Source organism: Symsagittifera roscoffensis, chromosome 4 (genome assembly GCF_963678635.1).
Source record: "Symsagittifera roscoffensis chromosome 4, txSymRosc1.1, whole genome shotgun sequence".
Taxonomy (NCBI): domain Eukaryota; kingdom Metazoa; phylum Xenacoelomorpha; order Acoela; family Convolutidae; genus Symsagittifera; species Symsagittifera roscoffensis.
The window spans coordinates 76,954,856-76,980,608 of NC_087065.1; the positions used below are offsets into that span (position 1 = coordinate 76,954,856).

General features: G+C 45.2%; 2 protein-coding genes across 2 annotated transcripts in view; one reads left to right on the plus strand and one right to left on the minus strand.

Annotated features, from left to right (window-relative positions):
* Positions 1–25,753, plus strand: part of LOC134843974 (unconventional myosin-XVIIIa-like) — a 319,060-nt gene that overhangs the window by 152,498 nt on the left and 140,809 nt on the right. The gene's annotated exons all lie outside the window — the stretch shown is intronic.
* On the minus strand, positions 2,821–5,059 carry LOC134845112 (dipeptidyl peptidase 3-like). Its single transcript, XM_063861968.1, has one exon. The coding sequence runs from the start codon at positions 5,020–5,022 to the stop codon at positions 2,932–2,934; it is 2,091 nt and encodes a 696-aa protein (XP_063718038.1). The 5' UTR covers positions 5,023–5,059; the 3' UTR covers positions 2,821–2,931.

Genomic DNA, 25,753 nt, shown 5'->3' on the forward strand with positions numbered 1-25,753 from the left:
TTTTAAGAGATTTAAAAACTAATACAAAATTGTTAAACCCCCATCTTCTTCAATACATACACGCACACAATTTTTACTTGCTCATTAAACGACAAAATATGAAGCCAATAAGCCGATATAAAAAAGACCGAAACTTACTAAACCGAGAAGAAAAACGAAAAAATGAAATTTAAATGAAAAAGATCTAAAAACTGATAAAAATTCCATCCCCTTAATTACACACACGTACACAAACTTTTTTCTTATTAAAGGCCGCAATATGAGGCCAATAAGTCGAAATAATAAAGGCCGAAACTTATTTAACCGAGAAAAAATTTAAAAATGAAATTTAAAAAAAACAAGTTGGTAAAAGTACAACTAACCTAAAAATATGTCGGTTGCAGTTTCCAACAGAGAGACGGCTACTGCAGTTTATAGTACAATGTGGTGAAAATGGAGATCTATAAATTGGAGATCATACTGTGGACAAAATTGTTTACGGGAAAAAATGTCTAGTACCCGATTGCAATACCCTTGCTATATGCAAGGGTAAAAATGAATGTTTATACCAAGAAAAATTCGGAACTTTCTTGTTTGTTTGTAACTCTAAACAAAGAACCTGTATTTGACTCTGCGCATATTTAGATTGAAATCAATATACAGTCAACTCATTCAAAACATTCGTCGAAATAGCTACGAGATTAAATGTAAGAACACTTTGTTCTTGACACCGAGAAATGTTTCGGGACTCTTTAATGCAGCTCCAATCATGAATGAAAAAGAGCTTCGATACCATACATATTTCGACTTTAAACGATTAAGTAGCTGAGCATTTACTTCATATCCTCAAGAACTAATGAGCAGCTTCGTAACGTCAAGCTGAATACAAGTTGTTCACGAAAAATAATGAATTAGTATGGAGTATACTTGATCTCCCTATAACAGATACAACACTGACAGTCAGTAGCTGTTCAAGTAGCAAAAACCGCTCCGACTCTGTTATTACACAACATCATTCCCGCTGAGCAAGCCGGCTTCCAGCCTTTCCGGTCTACCTCAGACGTTCTCGCTAGCATCTGCCAGGATGCCATGGACGGTCTGCAGAGGAAGAAGCGGACGCTGCTCGTAGCGGTTGACTTCAAAGCCGCGTTTGACAGAGTGTGGCGAGGGGGCTTGCTTAGAGACCTCGCCAAACACGGTCTGTCAGGAAGGTGCCTCAGATGGCTCCACTCGTGGCTTGCGGACCGGAGATCGCTGGTCAAGTGGAACAACAGGACAAGCAGGGTAAAAAAGTGTTCTCTCAGGGTACCCCCATTTCCCCTCTTTTGTACTGCATAGCCACGGCTGATCTCCCGAGACGGATCAAAGCGGCAGCGCCTACAGCAGCACCAAGACAGTTTGCAGACGACCTGACGATTGGTGCAGCAGCAGAGACTCCCGGCGAAGCGGCAACTGACACACAGATAGCACTGAACGTCATCACCGAATGGGCAGCAGAACATCATGTGATGATTTCATTCGAGAAGACGGAAGCCGTGGTTGTCTCGCTCGATCCTCGCGAAACAGCTGGCAAAGCCCAGCCACCGATAATTTTGCTAGAAAGGAACATCGACTACAAGAAGGAAGTGACGATACTGGGAGACCAAATCGACTCACAGCTGAGGTTCGACAACCACGCCCAGAAAGCCTGCAAGAAGCTCCGCAAGCGAAACCAGATACTTCAGGCGCTGGCAGGCAGAGACTGGGGGATGAGTGCTACCGACCTCAAAAGACTCTACAGGGCTTATGTCAGACCCGGCGGTTTATACGCAGCGGAAGTGTGGGGTGCGTTCACAGCAGACTCATACATAGCTCATCTGGAGACCTGCAACAACATGGCAGCCCGGGCCATCACAGGAGCACCGAAAGGCTCGCCAGCCGCCCAAACAAGGGCTGAGATAGCGCTCACGACCATCAGACAAGAAATCGAAGACTCTGCAGCCAAAAAGGCTGATCAGATGCAGCCAGTTCCCAGAAGACCACCACCTACGTGCACTGAGCCAGCCAGGACCACGCCAGAGACTCAAGTCCAGAGGAGAAGACAACACTCACCAGGACTGGAGATCTACTGCCCGGAGACGCCTAGCAACCATCGAAGAAGGCAGAGACCCGAGAGAGGCCCTGAACATTGACAGAGATGACCGACGCCTAGAAAACTACCTACACCAAGTCCCGGCTCATCACTTCCATCGCAGAGCAACCGGAGGGCAGCCCATGCCGACAGAATGCAGAAGAAGAGAAGAAGAAGTTATCCTGCACAAACTCAGGCTGAATAGGGCGCCATTCCTACAAGCAACAAAACACAGACACGGACAAGTGGATGACCCAAGCTGCCCCTACTGTAATAACGGAGAAGAAGATACAGAACACGTACTCCTACATTGCAGCATCTGCGATAAAGAGCGGAAGGACACACTTGGAGAAAACCCGAAACTAGACGTACTTCAGACAAATACAACCGCCGTCTTGGAATACTTGGGGAGAATTGGGGTTTACCCCCCGTCAGCACTGTAGACGGCCTACAACTAACAACAACACTCTGTTATTCAACAAAAAAATTTATTTTTTTTTTTTCATATTTCATCCAAACTCGGGGTGATTTTCTTAGTTCGTACTGTTGAAATTAGCTCAAAATGGGACAATATTAACCTATTTATAGCTTTAAAAACTTTCGAAATAAAATTCAAAGTAGACGATTTATTCGAAAAACAATATATTTCCTATCTCAAGCTGAAATATGAAAATGGAAATAATCAGGCAAATTTTTCTCGACACCGAAAAACAGTTCACCAAAAAAAACTGTTCAGACAAGCAAGAATGATTTTTTTATTATCTGATAGAGATCAAAGATGACAAATACACGACAACAAATCTACAATTTTTACATGTACACACAGATCATCGGTGGTAAAACTAACTAATAAAACTAGATGCCATGAGCTTGTTCTTCTCTCCGAGAGCCAGCAAATCATCCATAATTTCTGGATCGTCCTTATAACGGTCCACGAAAGACTTGATCAAACCTTCGGGCGTTTCTTCGTAATCATACAAGAGCTGAACATCGCCATTTGTATCAATCGCTAAATTTGGAAGAATAAGCATCTTTCTGGGTGCTTTATTAGCCAACACTGCCTCTCTTAGAGACAGAAGAAACTCGGAGGGAGTCGAATAATAGTTGAACATTCTACTCGCTTCTTCTATATCCCCTGTTGATTTGTAAGTTTGTAACCTGAGCAAAAACTTGCGTACAGCATTTTGGCAGACGAAAATTTTGGCAGGATTAAAGGCAACATGGACATTGTTTACTTCACCGTTATCGTCCTTGAATTGTTCGAAAGTGACAGCCGTATCGTCAGCTTCTATAAACAACTGCATGATCACAAATGCAGCCTGCATATGAGCTTGGCCCCACGACTTTTTGGCTGGATCGTAAAACTCGAGCGATCGCAGACCATCATACGCGAACTGTAGGTAATTCATGACAACAACGTCATTTTGGGCATTCAAATCTACATAACTGAACAATGTCAGAACATCGATTTCTGTACAAAGCACTAAACCAACACATTCAGCTCGACACTCTTCGTAAGCCGAACTGATTGACGCAAACTTGCTATCGTACGTTTCTCCGCGCTCGTAAAAAGATTTAACAGCTTCGCCAGTTATGGGATTCAGAGCAACTGGCGTGTTTTCACTGTTGAAAAGCAAACCACTTCCATGACCCAAAAGTTCATGAAGCGCAGTTTGCAATTCCCACGCTTTTTCCTTCCACTGTTTCAGGAACTTGACGTTTTCTTCATTCAGGAACGGTATTCTTGCGTTTTTTGGAGTTGCATTTTGAACATTGCCCAGATCAAGGTTTTTAAAGCCATCTCTTTCCCGGATATCGTCATAGTTCGGAATATTTATTCCCGAAGGAACGTCACTGCTTCCAAATGTTATGATATCTAAGGATGTAAAGTCAGGTTCCAGGAACTTGTCCTTTTCAAACTCTTTGGTCCAGGGAAGTTTTTCAATCAGCGTCGGTGCCATTTCTACTAAAGCAGCAAACTTCTTGCTTCTTTCTTTATTAACGACAGCAACAAACCCTTCAAATTCGGCTCGACTCCCGAATGGATCGCGATAGTTTTCAATGAAGCCGATGTAGTATTCAACTACAGGGCCTTTGTTTTGCACCCAAAACCTGGAACCAGTTTTATGATCTTCAACTGACCCCGTTTGGAAGCTCAAAATATAGTTTTCCAGCATTTTCTGTTCAACTTCTTTCTTAGTATAGATTTTAGCTTTTTCTAAGCTTTTATTGACACGATGAAGTAGAGGAGAAAAATCACCTTTTTCAGTGACAATAGAGACTTCATTTGAAACTGAGACTGTTTCTGCTGATCCATTTTCTATCGATGCAACCATTACTACGAAATTATTTGCACGATCTTTACGAAGCCTGGTATTATAAGCAGATATATCGTTCTCGTCAAGACATTTCTGAACTGTTTCAGCGTCTTGCTGTGTGCAGTTGTGTGAAAGGTACGTTGAGTTTCCATAACAAAGATGTGAATTTGATTCCGTCAGCTCGTAAATTTGATCACGTATAACAACCCAAAGTGATTCTACTTCGCCATAGGAATCACTAGATTGAATAATTTTTTCAAATGATTCTTTACTAATATCAGGAACAATTTTAGTATCCCCAAACGATTTGTAGTTGCCGATATTTGACAGAACGGCAGCGCAGTATATCAAGAAAGCATTGATATCCGGGTCTGTCATTGATCTCGTTTTCAGAGATACGGCAAACTTCTCATCTTTCAATATCTTGAACAGTAACACTACCATTTCTGGGCTTTCAACTGACGTTTGCAAAGCACAAATCAGGGCACCATCATTCGAGGCTTTAGACAACCAGTACAAATACTTTTTTTCAGATTCATTCAACCCTTCAAACGCACTGATACAATCGAGTTTCACAATCGGAGTGTTTTTCTCCACCTTGAACCGTCCGGACATCCTAACCTAGAAAATGACACAGGCATGCACTCGTTTCAAATATTCATGTAGCTTCAGATAAAACGTTTCGCCAAAAGTGCTGCCTTTTTGTTGTTCGGATCACGTCAACAAGTAGAGAGCCTTTATTTCATAAGGCAAACATAGGAAACGGATAACTAATATTGTTCTTATTATAATTTGAAGATTTTAACTCAAACAGTTTCGCACATTTTGTGCATCATGAGGAATAACTTTTTCAACAATATTTACAAAAAGATCAAAGATCCCGTGTGTGACAACAATGTCTATAAAAACTCTAAAAATTCTGACCAATCAAAAATATACAACTAAAATACCATAATAAATTACGTAATAATTAAGGAGAGATTTGTCACTTTTTTCTTTTTAAATTGTTTTATTCTTCGTGTGACAATCGACCAGAATGTGTGTGACATTCGACCAGAATGTGAAAAATGCAATCTCTGCAGAATTCGAATTTTTAGCAGCGAGCCTTCCGGATTGGTGATTATTAAGAATTAAGAGCGTTATTGGAACGATTGGCCAAACCGTGAGGACTGGAATATTCTGGTATTTTAAAATTTCAAAAATTCGAATTATGACGTCATATTTCTGAGAAACGTCAGAAACGGCCATTTTGGCTAAAACAAGAAAGAAAAACAGAACAACATTAGCTGCGCTAACAACAACTACGAAATCGAGATTGGAAAACGACAACGAGTTACAGAGTAACAGAGAACACTCCGAGTTGCAACTATTGTGCCGCTACAATAGTTGCAAGGCCGTTGCGAACAACGGTGAAGGGTGAAAGACGGCCTTCCGGATTAAGAAGAAATCAGGATTAACAAGCTTGATCCAGCGGATTTGTCAATCCGGAGGGGTAAAGCAACTGAAACTTTTATCCTGTTACATAAACTTTCAGCTTCCTGTCATGTCCTGACTTGAATTTAATTAACATCTAGATTCATTTTGATAAGGATGAGAAGCTAGGAGTTGGGGGAAAGGGTTGATCCATCTTCGATGGAGATGATGATTTTTATCTACTGAACAAAAACAATAGTAATACAATGAGTAGTAGCCCTGTTTTTAGGAGTGACCTCGTGGTCTGGGGATACTGAGACCCAGCCATGAGCTCACTATTTCTGCATGTAATCTAGTTAATTTGAGTGTTTTGACCGAAGCCGAAAGCAGTAACGTTTTTGTCGACCCGATGTTAGAAAGACCACCGAAAAGTACTGGCTTGGTAGAGACGGTGAAAAGCATGCAAAGCTCTGTTTAGACGTTAGCCAGTCGTCTTAGGACTTAGTTTTGTCTTCCGTCGATATGTATCTTCCGGGCGAATGTTACATAGATGTTTTTATGGCGCTCCTGGGTGTTATTCTTTTTAACATCATGACCGGCGGAACCGTTAACGAGCACTCCGCGCCGAGCGGATGCTCACATTAACGCCCTTAATAGGCCTAAACCGCCGGGGCGGAAGGGTAGTTCGGAACGCGGAACTCTTCCGGATTACCGTGAATAGCTTTTTAACTTAGTTAAGACCGAAAATTCACGAACCAGGAAGGGTGGGGTGATTCGCGGTCCCGTCATCTCCTGAATGGTTTGTGACCAAGAACACTTAAAGATATATATAAAACCAAACAAAAAGTAGTATAGTACCCGAGAAAAACAAAAAACATAAAAAAATATACGAAAAACCAAAAACAGTAAAAAAGTAAAAAAAAATCAGTAGAAATCATCCCCCCAGACAAGATGTGATCCGACCCCCCCGTTTGTTGTTGATAGATATATTGTTGTTACAGGCATTTATATCAGTCAAGATCGTTACGATCAGTTTTGGAGCCCGTTTGTGAGGCTTGTACTGTAGGGTTATTTGAGCATTTAAGCACGTTAATGATAAATTGCGCTCAATCCGGAAGGGTCAGCTGATTTGCGCTCAATTCGGAAGGGTCTTGGGAGAAGACTAAGCCGGCAAGCAGTACAAGGAGCAACAAAAAGGGGCTCAACGACAACAACAATCGACTGTTGGGTATCGTTAGCAAGTTTTGTGTCCCTTTTGGTACAAAAAATTAAGATAGTAATCTGTGGGGGGCTCGACAGTGCTGCACTGTAGTGACCCTTCACCGAACTGCGAATATCCGTGTTAAGCACCTTAATTCGGATATTAAACAAACCCGGAGGGGTATAGTATTACTACTATTATTAATTACATAGCCTATATTAATGGTCTTATATCGTTTTTCAGTGAAAAACAACGAAAACAGACCGGTTTTTAGGGTCAAAATAGCGATATTTTGATTCCCCCACAAGTCGCGATTTTTGAAATATCGATATTTTTTTGAAACGAAAAAAAGCGCTAAGTTAGTGTGTTACATCGTAACTGCACTACCATAATAGAGAGAACCGGTTAAGTTTAGTTCGAAAGTGGTTGGAACTATTTTGGTACCGAGAACCGAAATTTGGTGATTTTTGAGAAAAGGAAACACTATAAATTAAAAAAAAATTTTGAAATTTTTGAGTTACAACAGTAAAAATAGTTGTTCGGACAACGTCCACTAGTGAATCTACAAGTTTTAAAACCCGCTACCCGAAAGCCTTCCGGGTTGCAGAGAAATCGAACTTAACGTGTTTGATTTGGTGGATTCATCAATCCGGAGGGGTACAGGTAGCATAGTTTTTCGCAAATTTTTTCAGCAAAAGCGTTTTAGATCGGGTCTTTTGCATTGAAATAGAAAATTATAGGCCTTCTGAGCTCGGATCAATAATTTTTAGGTCGAAAGGACCTGATTTGCGGAAAAAGTTAGGCGGAACCTATAAGAGAGAAAAATTTTTGAGTTTAGAGAAAAGACGTTTTGGTTAATAACTTTGGAACTACTGGGCATATCGAGTTCATCTTGATACCAATAGATCAGAAATTAGCTGAGCTTACTGATAGGGACAAAAGTTTTTCGGAAAAGTAAGCGTGAAAGTTTTTTGAGATTGTTTATAGCAAATTCCTCAATTTGGAAGGGTACACCCTTCACGTTTTACAAAAATTTTTTAGAAAAGCCCTTATACCCCTACCAAAAGGTAATAGCGGTTGAATAAAGTAACTTTAGGCTGTTCTAGACGAAAAGGGAAGGCTAAAGGCACAGCAAAAGCTTAAGCGAGCCGAAGTTAGGCGAGCGATAAGACCCTTCACCGTTAGTGTGAATTGTCAAATAAGAGGCTTAATTTCAATCCGGAAGGGTCTAGGAAAGTAGTGCATACCCTTCCTAGTTAATTGAAAGAGCAAAATTGCATCGGAAAACGTATCCAGAGGGGTATAGGTTGAAAGTAAGAAATCTCCGAAAAGCTACTTTTACAAAACCGGAGGGTTCCCAATCCGGAGGGGTCAAAATTTTTTTCAAGTTAGGAGGGTTCCGAATCCAGAGGGGTCTTATAGTTGCTAATTCGGAGGGGTCCAAATCCGAAGGGGTCTTATATTAACTAACTCAGAGGGGTCCCAATCCGGAGGGGTCTAGATTCTGCCAGTCCGGAAGGGTCCTATTTGTGCCAACCCGGAGGGGTATTATTTTATTAAAGGACTTAGGTAGACGAAAGAAAGAATAAAAAGTGAGAGGTATTAGGTAAGTAGCACATAGGCTAGGTATCAGTGACTGCACTGGTAACTTGCCTTTCAATAAGAACCAGACCAAAACAAAACAGGTCCGAACTCGGATATTCGCGACACTAAGTCCAAATTAAAAAGTGCGTGATTCATTGGTGTGGATTGTAACATAATACGTTTTTGGGAAAAGTGACTGCCCTGAGGATTTTAGTAGGTCTAGCTCGGGCAGTCCAAAGGCAGATAGGTAACACAGTACTCGGTGGGTGCAATAGCCGCCCACTTGAGAAAATTACTGCCTTCAAAGTTTTGTCTGTTTGGTGCAGCACCGAGCAGGGAAAGCTTTTTCTTTAAAAGACAAGTTCGACTATTGTACTGCGACCGACTAAAATACGTTTTTTTTCATAGAGGTATTCATAGCCTGACATTAAATATATTAATTTTGTTTTTTGATTTTAAATCAACATAAACTGTGCTTGATTGGGTAGTGAGTACACTATCTTTTAAATTGACTGATAACATCATATTGTGCTAGTTTTCAAATATTACCACCGATAATGGGTTAGTGTGAATAATTTTTATACAAACTGTACTCTGATAACATACAGGGATTCGTGGTCACTATTTAATAGAATCTTGTGAAAATTATTGTGTTGTGTCATTATTATTGTTAATAAAACTATAAGGTCTCTAGCAATCGGGTTAAGCATAGGCATTAAAAAGTGACAAATAGAGAATGAGTCTAGACAAGTCAAGGATACCAAAACGAGGTAATAGCTCTAGGAAATTCATTCCTGAAAAGCAAAGAAAAACGATGACCGATCCTTTTGTGGATTGGATCAAGCGATCCCGGTCCGATAAAGGGGAGACGGTTTCAGGCAGAATGGTTGAAACGAGAAGTCAGAAGACCTCAGAAGAGCGAAAAAAACTGTTAGAAGTGGAGGTCAATACGGACCATACCATGAACGACAACCAGGAAGTAAATGGACTGGAAGGGAGAGGCAGAAGGCTGGCGAGTGAATCTACTCCGGTAGAACAAGGCCATGATTTTGCCACTTCCACCGGGACATTGGATCGAGAGGAGATGTCGGAACTGTCCGACATCTCAACTGAAGTAGCGGCAACTAGAAGATCTCCGACAGACAACACTATGATGGCAGGCGGAACTGGGAAACAAACAACGTCATCATCATTCTCAAAAAGAATGAAGAACACCTTCGGAAACATCTTTCCATTCAGCATGGGAGGAGGAGCAGGAAACGACGGTGAATCCCAGGAGGAAGAGGATGAAGAGGAGCAAGGGGACTTTGGAACGACAGGGTTACACCACCACTAGTGACGCCACTCGTGGAAAATGGGGCAGCACTAGAGGAAGCCTTAAACAACATAGTGGACAGTTTAGGAGAACAAAACGAGCAGATGTCAATAAGGATGAATGAACTAGAAAGGGCAGTCCACATTGAAAGAGAAAGTCTGAGGGAAGAAATAAACCGCAACAGACAAGAAGTTGGCAGGAGCGAAAAACGCTTGAAAGAAAGAACGGACAAACATATGGCGAGGAACTTGTCGCGAATGACAAGAGAGGCGGAACAGCGAGAGTTACGTTTAAGAGACGACATGGAGAAGTTAAGAATTCAACAAGAGCAGTCTCTTGGGACTCTTGACACAAAGATAGACGCGATGATGGAGAGGCGAACTCAGGCCATCATGGATAGGTTGGACGGGCTACTAAGCAGCAAGAGTGGACCAAAAGAAGGAGAACCGAACTCGGGAGGTCCCAGCAGGGAGCCGAAGGTGAACTTCAATGACCATCAAAAAAGGAGGAGATATGGATCCACTAGAGGCAGGGGCAGTTCATCAGGCTATGCCACAAGGGGTAATGGAGCATGGGGCCCGAGCAGTAGAGCAAGTTCAACGGGAACAGACAAACCTCTAACGAACGACCAACGCAAGGCACACATGCGACTGGGAGAAGTGACTCCGGCAACAGGGGGCATGCAATCCCGAGGAGGAGTCATGTAGGCCAAGAGGGAAACACTCACGGCGATTTGGATTGCAGGGATGCACCGCATACAGAGCCTTTGACGAGGTGTGAGGACACTCAGGCGGGACCCAAGGGATGCTACGGCAATGGCCACATCATTTGACCCCCTAAACAGGTCTTTGGAGACATTCCTGACAAGGTTATCCAGAACCAATGAACGCAGTGAGAAGTCCAGAAGAGTCTTTAAGAAACCAAGATGCTACAAAGACGAATCTGATGGCTGTATTGATACCTGGATAGAGGTAATGAAGCTGCATTTCGAGGAAGAGGACTTGTCGGAGAGACAGGAATGCAGCGCGCTCACCAGCAACTTAGAAGGGACAGCCCTGAACTGTGTCATGGCCAAGAAGCAATATCAACGTGACACTGCTGAGAAAATCTTCGAAATCTTGTTAAACCGTTTTGGATCAGGGGTGCAGGGGCACCAGGCGATGATGCGCTTCGAGAAACGGAGGCAACGAGAAGATGAAACGATAGACAAATTTCTCGATGATTTGGAAATGCTGAGGAGACGCAGCCAACCGGACGAGACAAACCGAAGGATGAACTTGGCCGTAGCCTCGAAATTTATCGATGGTGTGAAGAATGATGAACTTCGTACGATGCTAGCAACGCATTACACACCACTATCAACCAATGCGCCAACACCGGAGGAGTTGAGGCTCAAATCAAAATAGTATCTTTTGTTGAAACCTACTTCGAGATCTGGATATTACGAGAACAATTATGGCAATTTTAACAACGGACCAGCAAACCAAGGGAACAATTGGTACAAACCGAGGGATGATATGGACAAGAGACGCTCTTGTGCTAATTGCAGTTCAACGGACCATCATGTGTCAGCATGCCCAGCTTACAAACAAGGCATGAAAGCAATAGGCTTTAGCCTCGAGGACGAAGATGCGTCAGAGTTGGACCATGAGGATTTCATGAGAGGAGTAATTGCAAAATTCGGCCCGAGGTGTTTCTTTTGCAACTTGGAAGGTCATTTTAAATCAGATTGTCCGCAATTCTGGGATGCAGTGGCAGACATTAAGCATCCAAGACATGAAGAAGCTTTGTCAGGAGTGAAAGCCAGCAAGGCTCGACCTTTGAGTGAAGCAGAAGCACGCAGAAAGGATAAACCTCAAGAGCTGGCGGCAAAGAAAATGCAAGCGGTAATAGAGGAGACACGTGAGCCGGAACCAGCAACTGCGGCTCACGACTTCAAGATCGATTATAAGGCAGCCGCGAGGGATGCTCTAAATAGAGTGCAGCAGGAACTAGTAACGAAAGAGATCGAACAAAAAGTGAAACTTGAACTTGAGAATGAAAAACTTCAGGAGCAACTGAATACCTTCGAAGCAACGGAGTTCGAGGAAACTAAAGCACCAAGCAGTTTGAGCATGAAGCTTAATGTGATCTCCGGTCAGAGGTTCGGCATGGTGCCGCAAGGAAGCAAGATACAGTCGATAATCTCAGTAGCTGGACATAAGGTGATCAGAAATCTGAGTGAACCATCCGAGTTCACTTTGATGCATTTGGACACATATGCAGATTATCTGAGGCAGGTGGAGCCACGCACCGAGTCGAGAGCTGTGCGAGCATTACTAACGACGGGTGGCCCACGCACGAAGAAACTTCATGGACGCTACCTAGAGGTCTATGGGCCGTATCAAGTAATGCTGAACGTGGATGGAATCAGTATCTACACCAGGACTTATGTAACAACAGATGATGAACAAATGGGGCAGATCTATTTGGGAGAAGAGGAACTCAAGGTCCGCAGGATAGGCCATGACGCCATGATGGAACAAGACGCAGTACACATTGGGTATGAAGCAGATGTGACCGCACATCTGCTCGACACCAACGGAACAAAACTCGGAGTCACAGGGCTTCTGGACACAGGAGCGGTACTGAGTGTGATGCCGATAAAAACTTGGGAAAGAATGGGCTTCACGCGGGAAGATCTAATTCCAACGAATCTCCGACTGGCCGCCGCTAATCGAGGAGCTATCTACGTGGCCGGAAGAACACCAATAACGGTCCTCCACATGGGCGGACGGGATCTTTGGATGAGCTTCCTGGTGGTAGAGAATCTGGACGACGCCGACCAATTCATCTTGGGCAGAGATTTTGTCAGGAATTTTGACGTGATGATTGAATTGAACAACGGTCTGATACGGATTAGAAACCCGGACCGAAAGTATGTTAAGAGACCAATTAATAGGATAATAACAGACGAAAACAAGGTACCATTTTCTTGGATAGAAAAGTAAAATTACAACCAGGACAAGCTGTGGTAGCAATTTTTAGAATGAGAAATTTGAATTCGTTAAGTGATAGTAAACAGGTTTGCTTAGTACCGAATCCAAATAGTCAGAGTTCGGTGATTTTAGGCCGGAGCTTCTCGGTAACGCGAAACGGACTGTGTGTCAGTGTGTTGTTGAACACACTGGACACCACGGTTTCAATCCAGCGTGGAAAGAAGCTTGGCTACGCTTTGCCGATGAGGACCGACTATGAGGAGACACAAAACTTGAAGAAATATAGTGTGAGAGACTGTCCTTATCATGCCAATAAAGATAAAATTTTAAAGAGGATTAATGAATTAAAATCTATTCATAAATTGTTTTTAATGAAATCCGAAACGGACGACGGCTTATCAAGCTGCTCGATTTTTCCGGAACGCCCCTCGTCATATGAACTAGAAACTGACAAACCGGTTTTGTCAGAGATAGAACATTTAAAAGGGAAAATAGGTGAGGGAGATTTCGAAAAATTGCGGGACCTCCTAAATCGGAACGCAGATGTATTTTGAAAACATAAGGCGGATATCGGTTGCTGTAATTTCGTCGAACACGAAATCGAACTAGAAGAGGGCGCCGTTCCCCATAGGGAAGGCGCAAGGCGAATGACGCCACACAAATCGGAAGCGTGCCGAGCGGAAATAGGAATGTTGCTTGAATACGACATGATAGAACCTTCGAAATTGCCATGGGCTTGCGGAGTAGTAATGGCGAAAAAGAAAGGGGGGCAGCTTAGATTTTGTTGCGACTTTCGTTACTTGAACGCGGTAACGATAAAAGATGCGTACCCGATACCGCGAATAGACGAGAGCCTATCTAAGCTTACTGATGCCAAGTTCTTCACCACATTGGTTTAGGTTCTGCCTTCTGGCAGGTCCCTCTGCGAAAAAAGGACAGAGAGAAGACCGGATTCGCGTGCGAGTTGGGATTGTACCAGTGGAAGAGGATGCCCTTTGGCTTGTGCAATGCAACGGCCACTTTTCAAAGACTGATGGCTCAGGCTTTGACGAGAGTGACCAAGAAGTACGGGAACCTCGTGATGTGTTACGTGGATGACGTAGTCATAGCGACACCGACCCTGGAAGACCACATTGATAGGCTCGATGAGGTCTTTGGATGCATGAAAAGAGCAGGATTAAAGTGCAAACCATCGAAATGTGAAATCCTTAGGGACTCGATTAAGTACCTAGGAAGAATGGTGGATAGGCATGGTGTGAGGCCGGACCCGGAAGCAGTGGAAGCAGTGTTGACATGGAAAGCTCCCAGAACGGACACACAGCTCCTGAGCTTCCTAGGGTTTGCCAATTACTACCGAGAATTCATAAAAGGATATGCGGACAAGGTGTACCCGATGCAGAAGCTGATGCGCAACAAAAGGAAAAAGTTCGAATGGAACGATGAGGCACAGGTTGCTTTCGAGAACATAAAGCGGGAACTGTGCGAAGCGCCAGTGCTGGGCATGCCTACAGAAAAGGGCATGTATGTTCTCGACACAGACGCATCGGTGGTGGCCATCTCAGGAATCTTGCATCAAGAGCAAGAATGGAACGGAAGAACAGTTCTCCGTCCCATTGCATACGGCAGCAAGGTCTTGAGTGACACAGAGATGAAATATGGCGCACCAAAAGCAGAAATGCTTGCAGTAGTCACCTTCGTGGAGAAGTACCGTGCATACTTGGGGAGCGCTCCCTTCAAGTTACGCGTGGACAACAGAGCGTTATCCTGGTTGAAGACCTACTCGATCGATCAGAGTTATATTGGTAGATGGATAGTAAGACTGGATGGCTACCATATGATAATCGAACATAGGATGCGTGATAAACACCAGAATGCTGACAGCCTCAGCAAGAAAACTGAGTTCTATGAAAGATTGGAGCAGAAGCAGGCCAATCAGGCGGAAATAAAGGAGGGATTCTCGTTTCTGGACAAAGAATCTTATGAAGCGCTTCCCTTAACGAGATGGTTGGATAAGTCTGGACATCCAATTCCAGGGCACCCTGAGTTACCTGTAGAGAAAGCAGCCGAGATAAAGATCCTGTCCAAGGAGGACCCGGTCCCCTTGGATTTGTTGCTGCGCTCGAACCTGGTCCAGCAAGAACTCTCTCGCTTGAATATAAACAGCCTCTCATTATTGGATAAAACGGTGCAAGTCACACCACAAGTGATGCGGATGCTGGGTGGATTGTTAGAAAGAGTAGTGACCAGAGATGACCCCGAGTGGACAGCAGCAGTGGCATCGCTAACAGTCAGTGAGAAGGTGAAGATCATGCCGTCCAGACGACAGCACGAAGAGAACGAGAGGGATTGTAGGACAATAGTTCAGCAACTAGTATCCTCAATACCCCAAGAGATTTTAACCAGTACATCTTACGGGCAGAAAGAACAGGGGAGCAGCAAGCGAAAGAAAACCGTCACCTTTGTGGACCGGGATAAAGAGGGTGAAGAGGTAGAACGAAATCTGCTGCAGGACTATTTGTCCGGGGAGACGGATGATGAGAAGAACCAGCGATCACAAGATCAACACCCGGGACCAGGAAATTTGTCCGGGGAGTCTGAGATAGACGAGGAAATTCCTGATGAGGAACAGGACCTGGAGCAAAAGGTTTTGTCAGGGGAGTTCAGATGGATGCAAAGAAAGCACAGACATGAGCTGGAGGAGCGGGCAGTCTCCAGCACAACCTCTTCGACGGCGGATAATTCAGGAAGCTCAGGAATGGACACCTATTCAGACAGGAATTCGAGCTCGGGATCGGAACTGTCAGAACTAGCGATACACACGCTACTAGTGGAAACTCGGGCAAGGGACCTGGACAGAGAGGTGTACCAGGATCCTGACAGTGATCGCTACCTAATACCAAGCGAAAGAGTCTTTGACAACGCAGCGGATGACTTAGAAACGAAAACGGTATCGAAACGTTCGATAAGCCTGTTGCCGCAGAAGGAGGTAGTCAGGACTGATCTTCAGCCGTTTGAACAAGAAACACAACCGTTGGCGAAGATTTGGTGCGTTAAGATGGAAGAAGACACACATCAGCCCAACAAGCTGAATAGTCAGATGAGGGTTATGAAGACATACTTGAAGGCGAGATACAGACTCTCGGACTTTCTAAGAGCCCAGAGAAACGATCGCATGACAAGCGACCTGAAAAGGTGGATCGAGAATGGTTCTCCGGATAAAGGGGACCTCGAGGAGGATAGTTATCGCATCCTGAGACAATACTTCATGCAGAAGGAAGGGAGGTTATATTTGAACAAGGACGGGATCGTGGCTTGCAAAAGAAGAGAGGAAGACAAAGTCCTATACAAGTATAACGCGATAGAGTTACGGCAACTATATCAGACAGAACTATTATTCAGGTCACATGATCAGATGGGCCATCAGGGGATCGACAAAGTATATCAGAGGATCCTGAAGCGCTTTGAGTGGCCTGGGATGAAAAAGGCATGCGAGAAATGGGTAACAGCATGTCTGTCATGCCAACAGGTCAAGGATCCAAGGAAGTTGCGATTTCCTTTAAAATCGATCGAGTCGTCTGAATTCAACGAGGTGGTGCAAATAGATCACCAAAAGATATGCATGACAGACAATGGTTATAGTCAGGTGCTGGTCATGATAGATCATTTCACGAATCATGCAGAGGCCGTGCCCTGCATAACTGCCTCGGCGGAAGAGACATGCGACCACCTGATCAATACGTGGATAGCAAGACATGGTTGTCCGATGACGTTTCAATCGGATAATGGAACAGCTTTCGTAGGAGAGCTTACGAAAGAGCTTATGAGACGCTCACAGGTGGCCCAAGCTCATTCCACGACATACCACCCTCAAACGAATGGCTTAGTGGAAAGACAGAATAGGACGTTAGTGTCAATGCTGAGAGTATATTGTTCCAGGTACATGACCGATTGGGACAGATACCTTCCACAGGTGATGGGAGCATATAACAGCACACAACACTCCACCACTGGAGTCAGTCGACACATGATGCTAACTGGACACGAAAAGTCTTTACCCTTAACCTTCTTCTACCCAGAATATGAGGGAAAGAAAACGTCCCCACAGGTCTACGTGAGGGATGTGATCAGACGCCAACAGGAGCTGAACGATTTGTGTTGACGAAACACTCAGCAGGCACAGGCAAGGTAGAGGAAAAAATTCGACAAGAAAGCAGCTGGTGCAAAGGCTTACTCGGTGGGAGATTACGTATGGGTATTTCAGAACGTTATACCACCGAAAGGGACAAAGAAGCTCCTAAAAAAATGGAGGGGACCCTTCATGATTACAGAGGTGCATCAGGAGGGACGCTTTTATAGACTGAGTACTGGCCGAGCCGCCAACTACGAGAATATAAAGCCACACAATCCATCGACAGAAGACTGGTGTAAACCTGCAGACATGGAAGAAGGGGATTATCTAATGATGGATCCTGCTTGTGAGGTCAATGAAAAAGGCACCAGGGAGAAGAACGATGGAAACGAAGTCGTAGAGGAAGGTACGGATACACCGCTGGACCTGGTTCCAAACGAACAGATCGAAGCGGACGATGAAACCTTACCCTACGCAGAGGAAGATTGGCAGGATCCGGAACAGATAGAGGTTCCCAAGAACTTGGAACCGGATCTTCCGTTCACCATACAGACTCGTCAGAAGGACGGGATGAGACCAAGAAAGAAATACAATCCTTACGGTGACGACTTTGTAGTGGATAGGATAGATCTAAAGAAGATAGTGGAGGAAGTAGTGGGTCTAGAGGAAATAACTGTGTCACAAGACATTGACATAGTCGATGATCACGACGATGAGTGGGTTGACGACTGGTCGAAACCCGAGGTAGAATTCGACGACGAGCAACGGCAGTCATATAAACAAGACTTGATGAACCTGCATGTCTTAGAGTGGCTGAATGAAACGACCTCGGATCCAGAGGAGACCAGCGTCACGATTCAAGACGTAGATCGTGAAAGCATGAAATACATCAAGACCGAACGAGATGATCCTTCCTGGGCTGTCCAGGAAGGACGATTACTCATCCCAGCTTCTAACCTCGACTTGATACCCGGTATGCGATCGACGGGGACGTCGATGGATAATTTTGTCCGGGGAGTGGGGGTAGGACTTACCCACACTGAAAACTTGATAATAAAAAAAATTGAGAATAGCGAGAGAAACAGGAGACTTAGAAGCAGAGACAGGCGAAGAGCCTAAGAAACCTGACATAGGCAGGGTAGTTGAGTCATATTTTAACTTACCAAATGAATATTCAAGTAACATAATACTAACAGACAGTGGTTTCATACTCACAAATAGAACCTGTGCGATAGCAATCACAGCAGACATGAGTTTCAGGACAGCGTTAGCGGCAGATTTTAAGAAAGAATACAAAAACGTGGAATTCCTTTGGAAGCAAAGACCAGGGATAGGGGGCGTAGCAGCCTTACCTCTGGCGGCGTCGCAGATACCGGGAAAATACTTGTGCTTCTTGGTAACGAGGGCGACGGAGAAGCAGCACGTGGAGCCAGAGAACCTAGTCTTGTCTTTGACGAGGCTGAGGGACTTCCTTGTCGAAATGGACGTGAAGGAGCTCTCGCTTCCAGTGTACGATCCAAACAGAGGAAGACTGCATCCTCGGGAATTGTACGCGCTTGTACACGTGATATTCTCTGATACGAACATACAAGTATATCTACAAAAGAAATATTACTTAAGTATAGGCTGAGTGATGTGCGAGAGAGTGTTAGGCCAAAGACTAAGTTGTATGTAATATGTGATATGTGTGTTATGTTATGTTATGTTATGTGTTAGGTTATTAAGATCATGGGTAAGTAGGGGTTAGTGACCATGAACAACTAAATGACGATCTTGGGAATAGATCCAAAGTTTGGACTGTCCAATCTTAGGTCGAATTCCAAAATTTTAGAAAGCAATTAATTTTAATAAATTTAGGATAAATATCTTTTTATCTGAACTGTTTTTAAGCAAATTTTAACGATATATGTTAAGGTGAAACAGACAAGTGTGATATTTGTGACTTCTTTTCTAGATCCTGATTGATCATTTAATAACTCACTTGAGTCAAATATCGAATCGAATCAAATCAAACTTGAAAGAATATAATGGACAACTTCAACTTGGATGAATTGATGGACCTGGCAGAGGCATATGTAGGACCGATGATAGATGCGATCTATCGTCGGCTGATCGATCGAGACTTCGCTCTGGAGGACCCAGAGGTAGTCATGTTGCTGACCGCTCTGATCAACATCTTGGGGCACGACAACCGTGGGGACCGCCCCACGGAAGTCCTGTTGATGGCAGCATATGGAGAAAGAGGAGTACTAGACCGCCCGAACATGAGAGTGATGAGGTGGACAAACGGGGCTCTCTCAGGGAGTGACTTGGCGAATGAGCCTGGATTGGGAAGTTCTAGGACTTACCAACCAGGTGAGATGCCAATGCCCTCCAAGCCCAAACTTGGGCTGACGAGAATGCATCGGGAGATGAACAGCGAGGCGACCTCGTCTGGTTCACCACTGAGAGCAGCTGTGCCACCAAAAAGGGCGAAAGTAGGACAGGAAGTTCAGACGAACCAAACCATGCAAGGTCTGGATGACATGAACGAAGAACTGAGAAGTACGAAGAAGGAGCTAGACGAGATGACCAGAAGCATGCTCTAGATGGAGGAAGATCGGGACATGTGGAGAAAGTTGTTTGAAGACTGCAACAAAAAGCAGGGTCAAGAGATTGAGCGCTTAAAGCAGGAATACAAAGAGCGATCGGAGCAGATGGCGTTGACAACGGCCGTGGAGATAGTGATACCTGCGAGGGATATTCCTCGTGGGCAGTCCCCGATGGAGCTCTTGACGCCTCGAGAAATGAGTCAAACAACGGAGACACGACCTCCAGTAGAGACAAATCGAGTAACGATCCCGGATCCTAGTGACACCTTGGGTGACCCCGTCGTAGAACAGACAGTGAGGAAACTGATAGAGACAGCTGGACGACTGGTCGCTAACAAGAATGCGCCAGGTTCCGGGGTGACTGCACTCTATGGAACGATTGACGATACGGGCAGAGTACAACTCTCCCAGACCGTGATCAGACAAGGGATAAGTAACGTGACACCACTCATGGGGAGCTCGAGAATCCCAGAGAGGAAAGTACGAAAGATGCCAGCGAAGAAAGTGTCTCGCATAATAGACGTGCAGAAGAATAATCAATTGAAATATAATTTCACGGGAGTTCCGGAGACAGATCCGAGGGCCTGCTTCAATCGAGCTACCTGGAGCCCAGCTGTGAATCTGCAGCAACCACCACTCGGGACATCTCATCTGATACTGGGAGACAGCTTGGTCAGAGTGCTGTCAAATTTGAGGACCTCGTGGGTCACCACGGTGATGGCCTTTGGAGGAGCGACGATAGCCCAATTATATCGGATGGTGGAACTGATGAATCCAGGGAGGATTCCCAATGTGATGATCTTAGTTGGGACGAATGACATCTCCAGAGGTTCAGACGAGCAGGAAGCACTATGGGAGTCGATGATGGTGTGTTTGTTTACGACCCTCTGGCAGAAATTCAATTGCGCGGTACTGACCGTTTGCACTGTGCCAATGAATACGAGAAGCCTGACAGCCTCAGGAAGAAGGCACAACGAGCGAGTCGTAAGATGGAACAACATCTTGAGGAACCTAGCAAGTCGAAATGCCGGAAGAATGATCCTCATGGACATCGAACATGAGTTGAGAGCCATGGATCAGGCCAGACTGACCACAGACGGCATCCACTTCGACAGTATTGAAGGACAAGCTTGGTTAAACCGAGTCTTCCAAGAGCGGTTGGACGAGCTGGAAGCAGAACTCTTTGACACAGGAGTGCTGAAGGAAGAAGGAACGGTGAGTGACGCGGTGATTACCACCTTTGTGCCTCCTAGCTTGGAAACACGCTTGGGTACGGTCCCGGCCGTCACGAACTACAGGCAACAAAGCTCCAGCGAACCAGGTCGAAGAACAGACGTACAGGATCGATTGGGAGAAGCACCGATGAGGAGGACTATTCTTCCTAGGAGAAGAATAGGACCTGTCAACCCAATCGAAGAGACAGCAGGCACATCTAGATCGGACACTAGATCGGAGACGACGAGTACCAGTCGAGAGGAGAGACCGAGCAGAGGCTCATTGATGTGGTCGAGACCCATACCGTCTCCCTGGCATATATACAAAGACGAACTAATGAAGCTGGATCTCCAGAGAGTAAGCTTCATCGAAGATGCAAGGAGGATGCTGAATGGAGCGAAGCTATCCGTCAGCAGATTGTACTCGATAACCGGCGTAGACTGGTTGATAGCCGCTAGCATAAATTTCAGCTCCACGACGGCCTTGAGATTTGCTGACTTGGAGGGACTGCCCTCTAACAACACGATGGGACCAGTGAATGCGAGACCGTTGCAAGATGTGAGGTTGAACCATGATAAGGGGAATCGTGAAGAGAGACCAGGAAGATTCCTGACGACGAGAGCGCCGATTGGACAACACGTGAAGATATTCAGGCAGCTGACGACACCACCTGGCCATGTGAAGGAAAGAGTGTACCCAAAACTAGTGAACCAAGATGGTGATGCCCAGAGATATGGCGGATTGACAGCGATAAAGAAAGATGAAACCATCTTCGCCGCCTATGACAAAGCAGAGATGAGGAAGGCCAAGATTATGGTAGTAGCGAATTCAGAGTTCGTGTACACTTCCAAGTCTTTGTTTTGGCCGGACGTCATAATGTTGGCAGCGGTCGACCTGGACCTACTGCAATCAGTATCTTTGGCTATAGGGGTACAAAGGCAGACGGACATGAATCCAATTACAATTGTGTTTGCTGGCATCAATGACCATCTACACAGTAGAGGTTTTCTGAGCAGACTCAGAGATCCTACAACAGCAGAGAACGCTGTATGGCCAGCGATAAAAGACATCCTTGAGTCGATGGGTGAAGTGGTGGATGCGACGAAGGAGGGGTCATTCAATAAAGTGGCATTGAGAGTAGTATTCGCGTTGTCTCCGGGATATGCACATCTCCCGAATGGACTGAAATTCGTGTATGCAATTGTGGCCTTACTCTCGGAAGGAAAATATGATGTGATCATATCAGCTCCGAATCACCTGATAGAAATGGAGAATCTGAGGCCACTTAAGTCTGAACTGCCTGCAGTATGGTCAGATATCTCAAACGCGATGAGAGGATTCAAGGACCACGCGCTACACATGTTAGTGTTGGACGAAGTGCTGGGGTTAGAACTGTCCAATTTCAGTCGACAACTCAAACTGAAACCGGGAATAGACGACGACCATCGAGTGATCGCGGCAATGTCCAACGACTTATGGTTCCGAGCAATGGAAGTGGGAGGTGAAGACACAAGAAGGAAAAATTCACTGGAGACGAGAGCTCATCTGGAGGCGATGGTTCTGAGAACCAAGCCGGAAGCCAACCAGTGGCTACACCTGAACCCTAGAGTAGCGGCATTGGGTGCAGATGCTTTTGAGCAAGGCCCCGTGATGATCACGAAGATGCATGCCTACTTGTTGAAGGAGGTGAACCTGGCGGAAAATGCCGGAGAAAAGACCGCTGAGTTTGTAAACAGAATGTGTCAGATTACTCTGGAAACCTTCTGGACCCAGGAAGTGAAAGGACAGGAGGGCTTTGAAAGAACAGACAGCATGCTAGAAGGGTTGGGAGCCGGATGGACCGCGTCCTTCTTGGCAAAAGTTTACCCGAAAGTCTCGCACTATTTGATAAAGGAATTCCTCCAAGCAGTAGTGAGAGTATCGATAGTGGAATTAATAGCCTTGTTCGTGACATTCGGAGCGGAGAGTTTCGTGAAAGGACCTGCGATGCTGCTCACCGATGGAATTCAGAACCTGCGGCTAGACGGACTTCTGACATTGATTACCCACGGAAACTTGGGAGGACTAATGGAACTGGCACGTTGTCCAGAGCAGATGAAAGAGAGAGTGAGGAACGTGGATATGAAGAAATCCACGGACTCGTGGAACAAGATAACTGTTAACTGATCTGAGCTTGGCTATGAGAACCGATCCCTTGGCGCTGATCAGAGGAGTCACGGAGTTCGTGACAGTGATCTATGGACCAGCAGTCACGTTTGCGTTCCCTGACGTTAAAGTGGAAGCATATAGGAGGTCGGTGCTGCACCTGAACCTCATATCGGCAGTGGACGGTAGTACACTGAACTGGTGTGAGCAGCACACATTACGGGAGCTCATGAGTGAAGATCTGTTATTTGCGAAAATATCGGAGCCAGAGATGGCAGTCATCAATTTTGTCGACCACTTCCGTGATCGCATGGGAGAAGTAGAAAGAGGACACATCGAGGTGTTTCCAAGGCTTTGGAATCTGAGACCCTATGATAAAACGAATGGTGAAATAACCAGAGTGCCTCGTCTCACTGCAGCATATCACAAAGTGAGAGAAGAGACGAAGGACTGGGGCGATTACAAGAAGCTGCCGGAGGCAATCCCTGAATTCCCCCTGATAAGAAGGATGTTGCTCGGAGCAGTCTCCGTGGTACAAACTCCTAGATTGAGAGCATTCGAAACCAATGAAAGGAGAGTAGGGAATTTCGTGGGAACGATGGATCCATACTTTGTAGGGAGAAATGCCGCCGTGTTACAGTACACACGATTTGCATACACGGATCAAGCGACGAGAAGGCGAATAAGCAACGCCGCAACTCCCAAGCCTGGAAGATTTGATGAGGAATGGAAGGAATTAGGCTTAGCTCCGATGAGGATGAGAGGCAGGACCGAATTGCCTGAAGCCTCATTAATCCTGACCAGTGTGAAAAAGGAGATGAAAGTGGGAGGAATATTGCAGACGAGAACTTTCCTAGCACCCTTCGGCTGCGAAGAAATCAAAGTGGTCCATGGAGAAGAGGAAGATAAATCGGCCATTGCACTGCTCATACCGAGATTCCAGGAAGAAGCCGACAATGACGAACAAGGACCATCGAGCCCGAACAAAGATAAATCTGAAGGAAATGACGGACAGAGTGGAAGCCGTCAAACCGAAGAACCCATGCAACAAGATCAAGCTGGTGGAGAAGACGACAGGGCATCGACAGGAGGAACATCCAGCCTGGATTTCAATATCTTCAGTGATCTTGAGAACAATGCAGATACATTGGAAACGACTGAGCCAGCGTATGAAGGCATCTCGACACTGGAGCCTCCGTCAGCCTTTATGGAAATGAAACGGAATTTGCCGGAGAGCAGCTCTCCTGGCAATTCAAGAAATAATGACCAGAGAATCCTCATGGAATCACCTCGGAGGAGAAGAATAGAGGCTTCAGCCAGAGTACCTTTCTTGGGAACGCTGCCCGAAGAAGAATGGGAAGTTCATCACCGAGACCACGAGAGTAGGACGGGATGCAAACTGGATAGAGTGGCGTTTATGGAAGAAGTCTGGACCGTGGTTTAAAGCTATGGGACCCAGTCTATTCTGAAAACGGGTCTCAACCAACCCTTGATGAGAGAAGTACTGGACAAGCTTGATGAGTGTGAAGGGAGACTGAGTGAGTTGTTGATCGACTCAGCCACTGATGAGAGTGAAGCGAATTCTCCCATCAAGATGACACGGCAGGACGATGAAGGAGAGGTGGTGTATCTGTCAAGAACCAGGAGAGGGACGATGCGATCAAAAATGGTGATTGATAAAATCAATGCGATGAAAATGAAGTTAGGTAGCAGAGTGATGCCGAGGAGAGTTGGAAAGACGAAGGTGGATTCAGAAATATCGATGAAAGCTGGTAACTCAGCGAAAAGGAAACGAGTTGAGGAGGTCATGGATTTGGGGCAAGGTGATTATCAATTGTCTGGCACAGATAGAATATTAACTGATATAGCGATGGTGCCACCCATTCTCATGGCGGGGATAAAGTCAACTGGTTATAAATCCAAAAGGAGTGACCGCACTCTGACTGGAGCAACCTTAGAAATGGAAATACTCAGCCAATGTGGAGAGAGCAAAATGAAAGACTTCAAGCCATCTCCCATGAATCATGGAAAGGGAAGTGTCGCAGGACAACTAACACCAGTGGAATACAACCGACTGACAGTGTCGGAGACTGTGTCGATAGTTGAACCCACCGGTGGATACATGGAGATGTTGGAATACCGAAACTCGGCTAGAGGGTATGTAATGGCCCTGGAAGACGAAAAAGCCATGGAGGGTTATCTGGAAACGATGTTGCAAGGCACCACCCTCAAGCAGAAGGCGTACGGGACTTTGGCGTCGTCTGACATACAGGCGGAAACGATCGAGCAGTTAGTGAGCCTTCCATGGAAAGCCGTAGTGTTGAGGTATTTCGAAGAAGAAATGAGGACTATGCCAAGAATACATGCTCTCGTGGCAGTACCTTACGTAAGAACAGAGTTACAACTCAGGTTCGCCTGGTGCATGATGGGACTGACTCGCGAAGAATATGACTCAGAAGAAAGGAAGAGATCAAAAGAGGAAAAGGTTTTCCTTATGACGAACCTGAGGGATCTGATAGTCCAGGAGGGAGCAGCAGTAGCGTGTGCGAAGCGGAGAGACGTTCTCTGTTTCATTCGATTCCTGATAGAGCAGATTTCAGTACCTGCATTAAACTATTGTGTTAAAGTGTTGAGGGAAGGCGATGAGCGAACGAAAGCCTTATTCTTGCTAGCACTGCTGGATATGCAGCAAAGTAAACCGATGAGGGTGAACATGAAAGAACCTGAGGAGTTGGAACCCATGAAAAAGATAGACGAAACCAGGAGATTCTCAAA